This window comes from Pteronotus mesoamericanus, unplaced genomic scaffold, assembly GCF_021234165.1.
Source record: "Pteronotus mesoamericanus isolate MK-2021 breed Mesoamerican mustached bat unplaced genomic scaffold, CSHL_Meso_final contig_130, whole genome shotgun sequence".
Lineage (NCBI taxonomy): Eukaryota > Metazoa > Chordata > Mammalia > Chiroptera > Mormoopidae > Pteronotus > Pteronotus mesoamericanus.
In genome coordinates, this window is record NW_026555060.1 from 20540533 (window position 1) to 20553220 (window position 12688).

The 12688-nt window shown below is 34.1% G+C and overlaps 1 protein-coding gene across 2 annotated transcripts in view; it reads right to left on the reverse strand.

The window, feature by feature from the left end:
* Window positions 1-245: 245 nt before the first annotated feature.
* SLC39A12 (solute carrier family 39 member 12) overlaps window positions 246-12688 on the reverse strand; it is a 65567-nt gene continuing 53124 nt past the window's right edge. For both annotated transcript variants that reach the window (XM_054590495.1, XM_054590485.1), the window contains exon 12: window positions 246-374. In XM_054590495.1, coding sequence (XP_054446470.1) covers window positions 246-374 — 129 coding nt within the window. The remainder of the gene's footprint in view (window positions 375-12688) is intronic.

A 12688-nucleotide genomic window follows, 5' to 3' on the forward strand; every position in this document is an offset into this window, starting at 1 on the left:
TGATTTCCATGACAGTGTTACAGGCTAATAACAAAATTTCATTTAGGAACAACCTTACAACCTTACATGTATATACTACAAACACAAAATTGCATCATAACGTTAATATATTAATGAACTAAAAGACACACACTTCACTTAGGTAAAAAAAAAATGCTTCTTTTACAAGTCACTATAGAGTAAAACAAAAGAAACATAAATGAAGCCTTTTAAATTCATTTTTGAAGGATTTTGAGACTCTTAACTTATATTTTAATGTTTTGTTCATATATAGCCAAGAGTAACAGAGAAAGCCAACCTAGGGTCAATCCAAAATTCTGCAGGAGAAACACCAACCAGGGTCGCCGTGTTTGAACATGAGTCATTTCAGGAAGCTAAAAAAAGAATAAAAAACCAGAATAAGATCCAGATATATTCACTGCTGGGAAAAGTTTGGTGGGAAAACATGAGAGACTCTGTATTCCAGAACTCAATAACCTTTAAAATTCCCGAAAACAATTACAAAATGCTTAATACCTACTCCTACCAAAATTTTAAAAAGTAACCTAAAACAAGCCATTTGATTGTGGCTACTCTTGTCAGAAGTCCTAAAATGACATATTTAACAACTGAAGGCAAACCCAACTCTTCATACCTTTTGTTTTCAGAAAATGCTTAAAGGTCAAATAGATAATACATGGAAGGTATTTTTGACTGTTCTGTTGTGTCTGTGAATCCATTATTTTCACTGGCTATTACAAAACATATATTTGTTTCTTTTCAAAGAGATGACTCAAGGTCTTCCTGACCTTTAGAACCATCAAGTTATCATCTGCTAAAGCTATATTTTATTCTCAGAGAGAAAAGCGACCACTGTTTTATATCTGTGAAATGCCCTAGTGTCATTTAAAGGGAAATGTTCACTCAAGCACCTTTGTGAAATGCCTCAACATATTTTTGTCTCAGATTCTTTTGAATCTCATACCCTGAGGACATCAGAATGAAAGTATCTCTCTCACATCATACTCATTTCTAATGGAATATAGGCTCAGGTCAAGAGGCTTAACCTTGGCCTTAGTGACATTTTGAGTTCAATAATTCTTTGTTATGGAGACCCTCCTGTGTGTTGTGTAATGTTTTAGCAGCCTCTCTGGTTTCTACCTGCTAGATGTCAGTTGTCCCTCTGCCCCTAACTGTGACAACCAAAAATGTATCTGGATGTTGTCGAATGTCCCTTGGGAAGTAAAAATCACATCTGGTTGAGAACTACTAGATTGTTTTATCTAGCAAAGAAAAAGTTAAGCATATAAAATACACAAGGATTTTAGATTTATGGCACCACAAAACAGGTTGATGTATTTTTTTAATTAATTAATTTTTTCAAATAGGTTGACGTATTTTTTTAATACCTGTACAGGACCATCCTGAATGTTCTGTTTGGACATACCTGAAATGGATATTTCTCCATTTTAATTAGCTGAATTGATGGAAGGAGGGTTAGGATTATTGCAGTCTGCTATCTCATACCCTAGCATGGAGCAGTGAACTAAAAGACAAAATAGGATCCAGAACTACTTTCTTGGATGGATAGCCTTCAATTATGTGTCCCTTTGGTGTTTTTCTGCCATATTTAAACATGAGGTTAATCAACCATGCTACTTTAGAGAAATTCTGTATGATTCATTATCTATTATAAATTTAAAATGACATTTTGAAAATCTATGGAATCTAATATTTATTCTCAAAGACCTTGCCATTGGTAGTATTTTTGAGGGATTAACAAAATAAACCATTGGAATTTACCATTACCTCTGATTCTTAATAGTTTGTAAGCAGTTTTCAATAGTTGACTCCCAGGACAGACAGTATAGATTTCCTTCTGTCCTGGAAATTTGTATCTCAGATTGTATCTCTGAGACATAAAAATAATGCCATCTCAGGTCAAGTAAAGGCTCGAACTTTAACATTATTTCCAAATACTACACTAAGACATTTTATAGTTCCTTCGTGTTTTTCACACAAATCATTAATATTCATTTAACAAGAAGTGGCTGAACAGCTTGTCTTACCTCCACTGTCTCTAGCGCCACCTGGCTGCTGTTCATCTTTGACAGAAACAAGTAGTTTCTGGAAAGATTTTCTTGGCAAATAATCATAAAACATGGATCGTTTACTGAATCATCATAATTATTTTGAGTGAACTGTCATGGAGAAAAAGACTTCAGAAAAGATATAAGTATGGTGGTGGGAAGGGTTCTGATTCAATAGCTATAACTGGAGATGAATTTTCAAACCAACAATGTCTTAATGAACCTACATTTATTAAGCTCACTTTCTAATGCCCCTCTTTGCCTTAAACTTCCACTCAGGATATTTGGTTGGGAATAAGTAGGTCTCGATTAGGGTAGATTTAATAGATAAAAATCTTAGATACAAAAAAAACACAGAGCTAGAATTAGTGTCTAGATAATTCCTACAAATCTCAGTTTCTATCCTGAATGAATCCAAAAATGCCACAATATTTTAAAAAATTGTTTAATTTAATATTTATCTCACTAGCCTAAGCTTACAGACCTGCTGTTTGCTTGTAGTGACATGATAGAATTGAATAGATGTATATCAAGCTCCTAGACTCTGACAATGGTCCCACTCCCAGTGACAAAACCAATAAGCCTTTATTCTGAGTATGTAGATGGCATCACCCTCAAGAAAACATCATGCGTATTTCAGAGCTCCAGGAACTATGCATAATTCATAATGAAATACCATGTCTTTTGTGGGGTTTTACAGCACGTTCCCTGCTTTTTTTTTTAACCAACTATAACTGAGTCTATGATAACTTGACATAAATTCAGGTGTGGCTTCTAGCAACTCATATTTCTCTCAAGGTCCTTCAGCATTCTCTGGCTGAAGGCCTCATGCAATGCTTACTTTCATGTACATCCATTTTTATCATGCTCTTTCTTATCTCTCCCCCTCCCTATTTTCGCCTCATAATCCTGAAAGAAATAAAATTACTAACTCATTATAATATTAGGAAACGGGCTCAGAGAGGACAATGACTTCTACAAAGTCACATAGATGTGCTGTCAGAACTAGGAAGGAAGCAAGGTGACCTCATTACCATAGAGAACACACAAAGACTTACAAAGCCCAACTTTCTGTCTCAATTGATCTCTCTCTATTTTGACCAATACATTTCTACATAACTAAAAAAAAATGGAAACACTAACAATGTCCAATTAAGCATAAAATAGTCACTGCATGTGATGAAAATGTGTAATACAATATACAGATATCATGCTTCTTTTGTGATAAAAGATCACATTACTGATTCTCTTTTCAAGGCAGAAAATATGCATTCGACAAAAGCTAACAACAGACTAACATTGTAAGCCTATAGACACAGACAAACAGTGAAAATTAACATTTAAAAAACGGTTAAGGAGATTCTTATCCTGATATTGACACTTTAATCTTAACCTGGGTGGCCTATCTGAACTCTCCATCCCCACACATTAATGGGTTTGGTAAGAAAACACAGCTTAGCTTGCTTTTAAGACAATAGTTGGCTTTCTTGCAGGTGATTATGGATGAACATACGAACCATAATATCTCTTGGGTTCATACCAAAATACCAAAGAGTCCTACAGAAAGTCTTTCCAAAAGATACAAATATAAAATGTCAAAGCTCAAACCACATCTGATTGTAGCATTTCACTTGTTTTGAATCTACCCATATATATATTTTACATTTCAGTCAGCAAATTTTGAAGGAAAATAAAAGCCCAGATAAATTAAGTGTATATACTCATATTTTGTTTTTTCTTCCTTTTAAAATTCCCTGTAGGAGTTTAAGGGCCACCACCTTCCCCTGCCTTTCAAGAGAGAAAAGTTCCTTTTCTAGGGCAATTAAATTCCTATATTAAACAATTTTACAGATCTTGATTTATACCCTAAAATGAGAAGGGGTGAAATGATGGATAGAGCATGTTGACACTGATGTAAAAGGTCAGGGGAAAAAAGAGAGAAGAAATGTTAACAAAACAGTTTTACCCAAAGATAGAACTAGGAGAAATGTTCTTGAGGTTTCTGCCAGAAACTCAGAAACCTTGAAGTAGAAAGTAACTTCTTTTTTTTACCTCCATGCTTAGCAAGTTCCCCAGTTCAAATCAGTAGACACCAAGACATGACAGTCAATGAGTTATAATATTCTGGGAAAAAAAAATCTTTTTTTTTCTGCATTTATCCAAAATGCAACCCTTTAACATGCCATTAAGTTCTTTTCTTCCATTTTCAATCAGGCACAATACAGAAATTTCCTAAGATGCATAAAGTCCATATATTGACTGTGACTTCTCTATAGATAATCCTCCCTGCAAGTTCTATTAACTAATTAAGATGTAATTATAATGGTCAACTGCTAATTGGGATTTCTGAACATTTTGGAAAGTGATATTAAGTAAAAATTTTAAACGTAAATCAGTCCCCATAACTGAAACTTTAAAATGAATGTTCCCAGAGATTGTTAGAACACATCAGGAAAGAAAGTGGATGAATACTAACATCATTTACTATTTAATAATTATATATTAGGGAGGACTCATCACAGAGAAGAAAGGACTATAAAACATCTGGGACTAAGCTTTTGTCTGCCTTTCTTGTAATTCTAAGCTTCAGACTCTACTGCCATGCAAAACCTCCTTTATTAATTTCCACCTGTAGTCTAAAACTGGTTTACTGGTGTCATTGAAGACCTCTTACTGAATATTTCTACATCTACCTTCAGTATGGTTCATAAAAGTACATACTGAAAAAGAAAGCTCAGCATCCAATGCTTCTAAAATATACAAAATTTCGAAGGCTTGTCATGAATAAAAATTTACAATTCAAATATAGAAATTCAACATTCATTTATTAAAGACATTTGGCAATGCCTCTGATAAAGGTAAAATTGTAATTTGAATTTTTCTCTCAGGAAAGTGTAGCTTTTGCCATCTTCAGCTTTCAAGAGAAATGATTTTCTTTTCCATTCATGAAGCTCACTTGACAACTGATTTATACCATGTTCCTTTCAGAGGTCCATCTTCCTCAGGTCCGCTGTGCACAAGGGGTCAGGTATACATTTGCATTTGATAAGAAGAACCATGCTTGTCCCTAAGAAAATATGATAAGGGAAAAAAACCTCAAACTTACTTTGTAGGACATCCTTATTATGCTTCATTAGGGACACCCATTCCATGGGCTGCTCTAACACTGTCATATTTGTAAGTACCTTAATTATGACCTTGCAAAAGACACACAGCTAAGAAAAAAATGGAAACTTGTTAGTGAAAGTCACCATTTGGCTTGCAAATCTGTAATTATCTGTTTGTACATGCAAACTGTACACTTAAAAGTTGAATGTTAAAGACTTTTAGTTTCAGGTGTGGCATATAAGAAGATTAGAAGTCTGCCATTGCATCCTAACAACAAGTAAAAAGCTGGACAAACTGAAAAATCAAATCTTCTTAGATATATAAGAGAAATGAGGTCACAGAGCATACTGCTGACCCAAAACAGTGGAGAGAAAGAGGGCAGATACAGAGAATACCATTTATTAGAGCAGAATTTCTCCCAAATTAATGTCAGACACCAAACTGCAGATCCAGAAACTCAGAGAACATCAATCAGGATAAATACGAAAACACTATATGTGGGCACATCATTTTCAAACTTCAGAAAACAAAAGAGTTTTTAAAAATCTTGAAATAAGCCAGAAGGAAAAAAATCTTATCTATATGGGAGTGAAGACAATAAGTACATCTAAATTCTTCTTAGAAACTATGCAAGCAGAAAGGCTGAAGTGAAATATTTAAAATATTAGGAGAGAAGAACCACCAACCTAGAATCCTGTACCTTCAAAATTATCCTTCAGAACTGAAGAGGAAATAAAGACTTTTTCAGACAAAAAAAAAAAAAAAAATGAGGGAATTTGTTGCCAGTAGATCATCCTTGCAAAAAATATTAAATTTTTTAGAGAGAAAATAATATAGGTCAGAAACTGGGATCTACATAAAGAAAGAAGAGCATCAGAAAATTAATAAGTAAAGGTAAAATAAACACTTTTATTTTCTTCCTCTTAATCGATCTAACAAATTTCTTCAAAATAACAGCAACAATGAATTTGTTTATATATAACTGCATATGTGCACGCTTACATATGTGAAATTAATGGCAGCAATGACACAAGGAATGGAAAGGATGAATCAGGAATATCTTCTTATTACAAGGTACTTGCATAACCCATGAAACAGTATAATGTTATGTGAAAGTGACATAAGATTAATTGTATGTATATTGAAAACAATAAATGAAAAAGGGAAATACAGTTAATGCACTAAGAAAGGACTCAAAATGGAAAAATATAAAATGTTCAATTAAAACCACAGGAAGAAAAAGTGTAGAAGGTAAAATTAGCAACAAAGGATAAGGGCAAAATTAGAAAACAGTAACAAAAACGGTAGATATTTATACAACTGTGTCAGTAGTCACTCTATATGTCAATGGTCTAAATACACTAATTAAAAGACAGACATTTTTCAGAGTGGATAAAAAATAATACCCAACTATATGCTGTCTACAAGAAACCTATTATAAATATAAAGATATGTAGATCAAAAGTAAAGAGATGGAGGGAAACTTAGCACGCTAACACCAATCCAAAGTAATTGAGAGTAGCTATATTAATTTCCAACACAGCAGACTTCAGAGCAAAGAAATTTTTCAGACATAAAGATGGATATTAAATAAGGATAAAAGACTCAATACTCCAATAATCTTTAATGTGTATGTTCCTAACAACAGAGTGTCAAAATATATGAGGCAAAACTAATAGAACTGCAAGGAGAATCAGATGGATCTATTATTATTGTTGGAGACTTTAACAGCTCTCTATTAAAAATGGATAGACCCAGAAGACAAAAATCAGTACAATCACAGTTGAACTACAGAGCATCATCAATCAACTGGATATAATTGACGTATATAAACTACTTCAGCCAATAACAGCATAATTAACATTCTTCTCAAGCTCATCTAAAACAGTCACCTAGATAGACCACACTATGGCCGTAAAACATACTTTAAGAAATTGAGGGTGGGAGGTGAAGGTGGATAGAGTGGAATAAAATGGTGGTGGGAAAATAGAGACAACTGTACTCGAACAAAAATAAAAATAATTTTAAAAAGAACAGAAATTTTACAATGTCTTCTCTCAGATAACAATAGAATTAAACTAAAAATTAATGACAGAAAGACAGCTAGAAAATCCCAAATACATAGAGATTAAATAGCACAGTTCTAAATAATACAAGGATCAAAAAAGAAATCTTAAGACAAATTTTAAAATACTTTGAACTAAATGAAAATGAAGATGCAATAAACAAAGTTTTGGGGAAGCAGGAAAGTAGGAAAATAGTGGGGTGGGGGGAAGAAAGATCTAAAATCAATAATCTAAGCTTCTACCTCCGGAAACTGGAGAATTGAAAATTAAATCCAAAGTGAGAAGAAAAAAATAAAAATTAAAGGAGAAATAAACAAAATTGAAAACAGTAAATCAATAAAACCAAAACTTGATTCTGTGAAAAGATCAATAAGCTCAATAAACCTCTATCCAGGCTAACTAAGGAAAAAAGACAGAAGACACAAATTACATCAGAAATAAAATCAGGGACATCACTACAAATTCCATGGAAAATAAAACATGATAAAAATTATAAACAATTCTATGGCCACAAATTTGATAACCTAGATAAAATGCACTGATTCTTTAAAAGATACATTCTACTAAAACTCACAGAAGAATAAGTAGGCAATCTGAATAAGCCTATATCTATAAAATAAATTTAATAAACTTTCAAAACAGAGAATGGCAGGCACAGATGTATTCGCCAGTACATTCTACCAAACATTTAAGGAAGAAGTTATGCCAATTTCCTATAATCTTTTAGAAAACAGAAGCAAAGGAAATACTTTCTAATTAATTCTGTGAGGCCAGCTTTGTCTGAATACCAAAACTAGACAATTACAAGAAAAGAAAAGTACAGACCAATATCTCTCATGAACAGAGATGCAAAAAATTCAACAAAATAGTAGCACATTGAATAAAACAATGTATAAAAAAATTATACAGCACAACCAAGTGGGACTTACAGCAGGTAAGCAATGCTGATTCAACATTCAAACATCAATTATAATCTACTCTACAATACCAAGCTAAAAAAGAAAAATCACATAATCTTATCAATAAACACATAAAAATCATTGACAAAATCCAATACACATCATGATAAAACTTCACAGAAAACTAAGGATAGAGTGAAATTTCCTCAGATTCATGGAGAAGAAGAGAAAGAAGGGGAAGGGAGGGGAGGAGAGAGAAAGGAAAGGCCAAGGGAGGGAATGGGACAGGAGGGAAACAATACAGAAGAGGAATCAAAAGAGGAGAAAAGGAAATGAAAGGTATACAGACTGGGAAAGAAGAAAAAAAATGTCTTTATTTGCAGTTGACATGATCATCTTTGTAGAAAATCCAAAAGCATCAACAAAAATAGCTCCTGGAACTAATAAGTGCTTATATTAAGGTTGCAAGATACAAGATTAATATACAAAAGTTAATCATTTTTCTATGTAGCAGGACTGAACAAGTGAAATTTAAATTAAATGCATTACCATTTACATTAGCAACAAAAATAAAATACTTAGATATAAATCTAACAAAATAGGTTTAAGATCTATACGAGGAAAACTACAAAACTCAAATAAATGCTATCAAGGAAAAACTAAATAAATAGAGAGAATTTCCATGTTCATGGATATGACTCAATATTTTCAAGACATCAGTTTTTCCTTAGATTCAAGCAATGCAAATCAAAATCCTACAAGTTTTTCTATGAAAATTTAAAAACTGATTCTTAAGTTTACAAAGAGTTGCAAAAGACCCAGAATAGCCAACTTAATGTTGAAGGAGAAGAAAAGCATTGGAAAATTGACAATTCTCAACTTTAAGACTTACTGTAAAGCTACAGTAATTGACAATGTATTATTGGTGAAAGAATGGATAAACACATCATTGTAACAGAACAGAGAGACCAGAAACAGATCCACAGAAGTATAATCAACAAATCTTTGACAAAGGTACAAAAGTAATTAAATGGAAAAAAAATAGTCTTTTCAATCAATGGTGTTTGAAGTACTCAACATCTACATGCAAGAGAGAGAGGGGTGGGGAGAGAGAATCTAAAGAGAGACCTTGGTTATTCATTTTGACAGCAATATAAAGATGGATGTTAGGGTGATTTCTTTTAGTGTCATATTTTATTAATAGTAAGACTCTCAACACAGATTGAGATAATGACTGAGAGATTTATTCCTGTTAACATAGGGAGGGCCTATTGTGGATTTAGGCCTTTTTAAATTAGCAGCTGAGTTCACAGAACAACTTAATACAGCATTCTTAATTTTTCTTATCAAGCAAGAAAGTAAAGACTACAGCTTTCAATGTATCTGGAATTGCCAACTAGAGGCTTATTTTAAAGTTATTTACTAATTAGACTTCCAGCCAAGATGGAGGCATAGGTAGGTACACTTTGCCTCCTCCCACAACCAAAAGAAGGATAACAACAAATTTAAAATAAAAAAATAACCAGAACTGCCAGAAAATTGAACTGTATGGAAGTCTGACAAGCAAGGAGTTTAGGAAACATTCATCCAGACCTGTAGGAGGGGCAGAGACAGACAGCAGGGGCAGAGAGGCTGTGCAGCAAGGTGGCAGCTTGAGGACCAGGTGGGCTAGGTGGTGGCTGGCAGACCAGGTGGTCCCACATTTGTGTACTGATAAACTGGGAGGAATAGCTGGGGAGTGAGAAAGACTGTGCAACCCAGGGTTCTAGTGCAGGAAAAGAAAGCCTCAAAACCTCTGGCTGTAAAAACCTGCGGAGGATATGGCAGCAGGAGAAACTCCTAACCACACAGGAGAGTTTGTTGGAGAAACCAGCAGGGTCCCAGAACATATACAAACCCACCCACCCAGGAAACAGCACTAGAAGGGCCCAATTTGCTTATGAGTAGCAGTGGAAGTGACTGAAAGCTGGAGGGGAGCTGAGCAAGCGGCATTGTTCCCTCTTGGACCCCTCCCTCACACACAGCATCACAACACAGCAACCTGGATTGCCCCACCTTGGCGAATACTTAAGGCTCCACCCCTTCCAATGTAACAGGAGTGCTGAGACAAAAAAAAAAAATGACTCAAATGAAAGAGCAGATCAAAGCTCCACAATAGAACTAAGCAATGAACAGATAGCCAGCCTATCAGATGTACAGTTCAAAACACTGGTAATCTGGATGCTCAGAGAATTGGTTGAGTATGGTTGCAAAATAGAGGAAAAAGTGAAGGCTATGTAAAGTGAAATAAAGAAAAATATACAGGGAACCAACAGGAAAGGGAAGGAAACTGGGACTCAGATCAAGGATTTGGAGCAGAAGGGAGAGATAAACATTCAACCAGAGCAGAAAGAAGAAACAAGAATTCAACAAAATGAGGAGAGGCTTAGGAACCTCTGGGACAACTTTAAAAGTTCCAACATCTGAATCATAAGGATGCCAGAAGGAGAAGAGGAAGAGCAGGAAATTGAAAACTTATTTGAAAAAATAATGGAGAACTTCCCCAGTCTGCCAAAGGAAATAGACTTCCAGGAGATCCAGGAAGCTCAGAGAGTCCCAAAGAAGATGGATCCAAAGAAGCACACACCAAGGCACATCATAATTACATTACCCAAGATTAAAGATAAGGAGAGAATCTTAAAAGCAGCAAGAGAAAAGGAGACAGTTATCTGCAAAGGAGTTCCCATAAGACTATCAACTGATTTCTCAAAAGAAACCATGCAGGCAAGAAGGGGCTGGCAAGAAGTATTTAAAGTCATGAAAGGCAAGTACCTACATCCAAGATTACTCTATCCAGCAAAGCTATCATCTAGAATGGAAGGGCAGATAAAGTGCTTTCTAGATAAGGTGAAGTTAAAGGAGTTCATCATCACCAAGCCCTTATTATATAAAATGTTAAAGGGACTTACCTAAGAAAAAGATCAAAAACTATGAACAGTAAAATGATAACAAAATCACAACTATCAACAACTGAACCTAAAAAAAATGAAAACAAAATAAGCAAACAACTAGAACAGGGACAGAACACAGAAATGGAGATCAGAGGGGATGGGGAAAGGGGAGAATGGAGAAAAAGTTACAAGGAATAAGAAGCATAAATAGTATGTACATAATAGGCAGGGGGAGGTTAAGAATAGTATAGGAAATGGAGAAGCCAAAGAACTTATATGCATGACCCATGGACGTGAACTAAGGTGGGGGGATTGCTGGTGGGAGGGGAAGTGCAGGACAGAAGGGACTAAAGAGGAGAGAAAAGAATGGGACAACTGTAATAGCATAATCAATAAAATATATGTAATAAATAGTTATTTATTAAAATTCATTATTAGATGTTTTGTTAAATATTCAAATACAGGATATAATAAGCTCCTAAATTCTCAATGGTATCTTTCCAAAGAAATTCATGAAAGAGTTTGCAGCAGAAAATAAATGAAATTTTCTTTTTTAAAAACTGAGCTATAAGACAAAGACCACATTATTGTCATTCACAATTAGGAGAGACAAAAATGTTACCTGCTTTTCACTTGTAACTAACATTGCACCTCATTATTTTTTCTTAGGGAAAGTGATTCAGTTAGAAAAATTTTTAGTTGTTTAGCTTAGCAAAGAGAGCTATCAGCAGCTTTAACATTTTCCTAAGAAATGGATTATTTTAGAAGGTATATGTGTGTGCGTGTGTGTGCGCGCGCACATGTGTTCATACACGAGCATGATTTAAGAGACTAGCTACAAGGAAAAGACATAAGTAGCAGAAAAATACAAATATTTCTATTGGTCAATTTTTTAAAGAAAGGGAATAAAAATATTTCAAAATTGCTGGTAGGAACAATTTGCCCTTCTCGCTCCTGTGAAGAAATAATTGTGAATATTAAATTATATTAATTTTGCTGCCTAAAATTGTTTTTAAACGGTTGTCTTTTTTTCACACAAAAGAGTATTTGAAATGGTGTCAGCTGCATTCATTGATTTTTAAATATGATATATGTTGAAAGCAAATACATATATCAAGGTCATTTAACATGTATTTTTCAAAGAAATATCCCCTTTCTATGGATCGATATTGTTTAAAGGGCACTCCATCTAGGTATTGCCAAACTCCAAAGAAATGATGGCTTACTAGTTTTTTGCATGGAGAAAGGGCTCGTTTACCAGAGCCAGCTTGGTGATCATATTGCAATTGGTACTGCAATTGGCTGAATTGCATTGGATTTATCTAGATTTCTCTGAGAAATAAAGACTCAATCAAAGAATAAATTGAAAGATAAAAAAGTAATGTGGAGGAAGGAATAGGACAAGTATCCCAAAAGTGTAAGTTCTACTTTAGTTTAATTTTATAGTCAGGTGACTACAAGGTGAAGCCTAACTAGAAAGGTAGCTGTTTCGTCAATTTATGTTCTTTTCACCAAATTCATTATCTTGAAGCTGTTACATGCACTGAACTAAAATAATTATAGAGAAGCCAATGGATGTTTTTCATCTAAACTATTAATAACCCTATTTATTGACT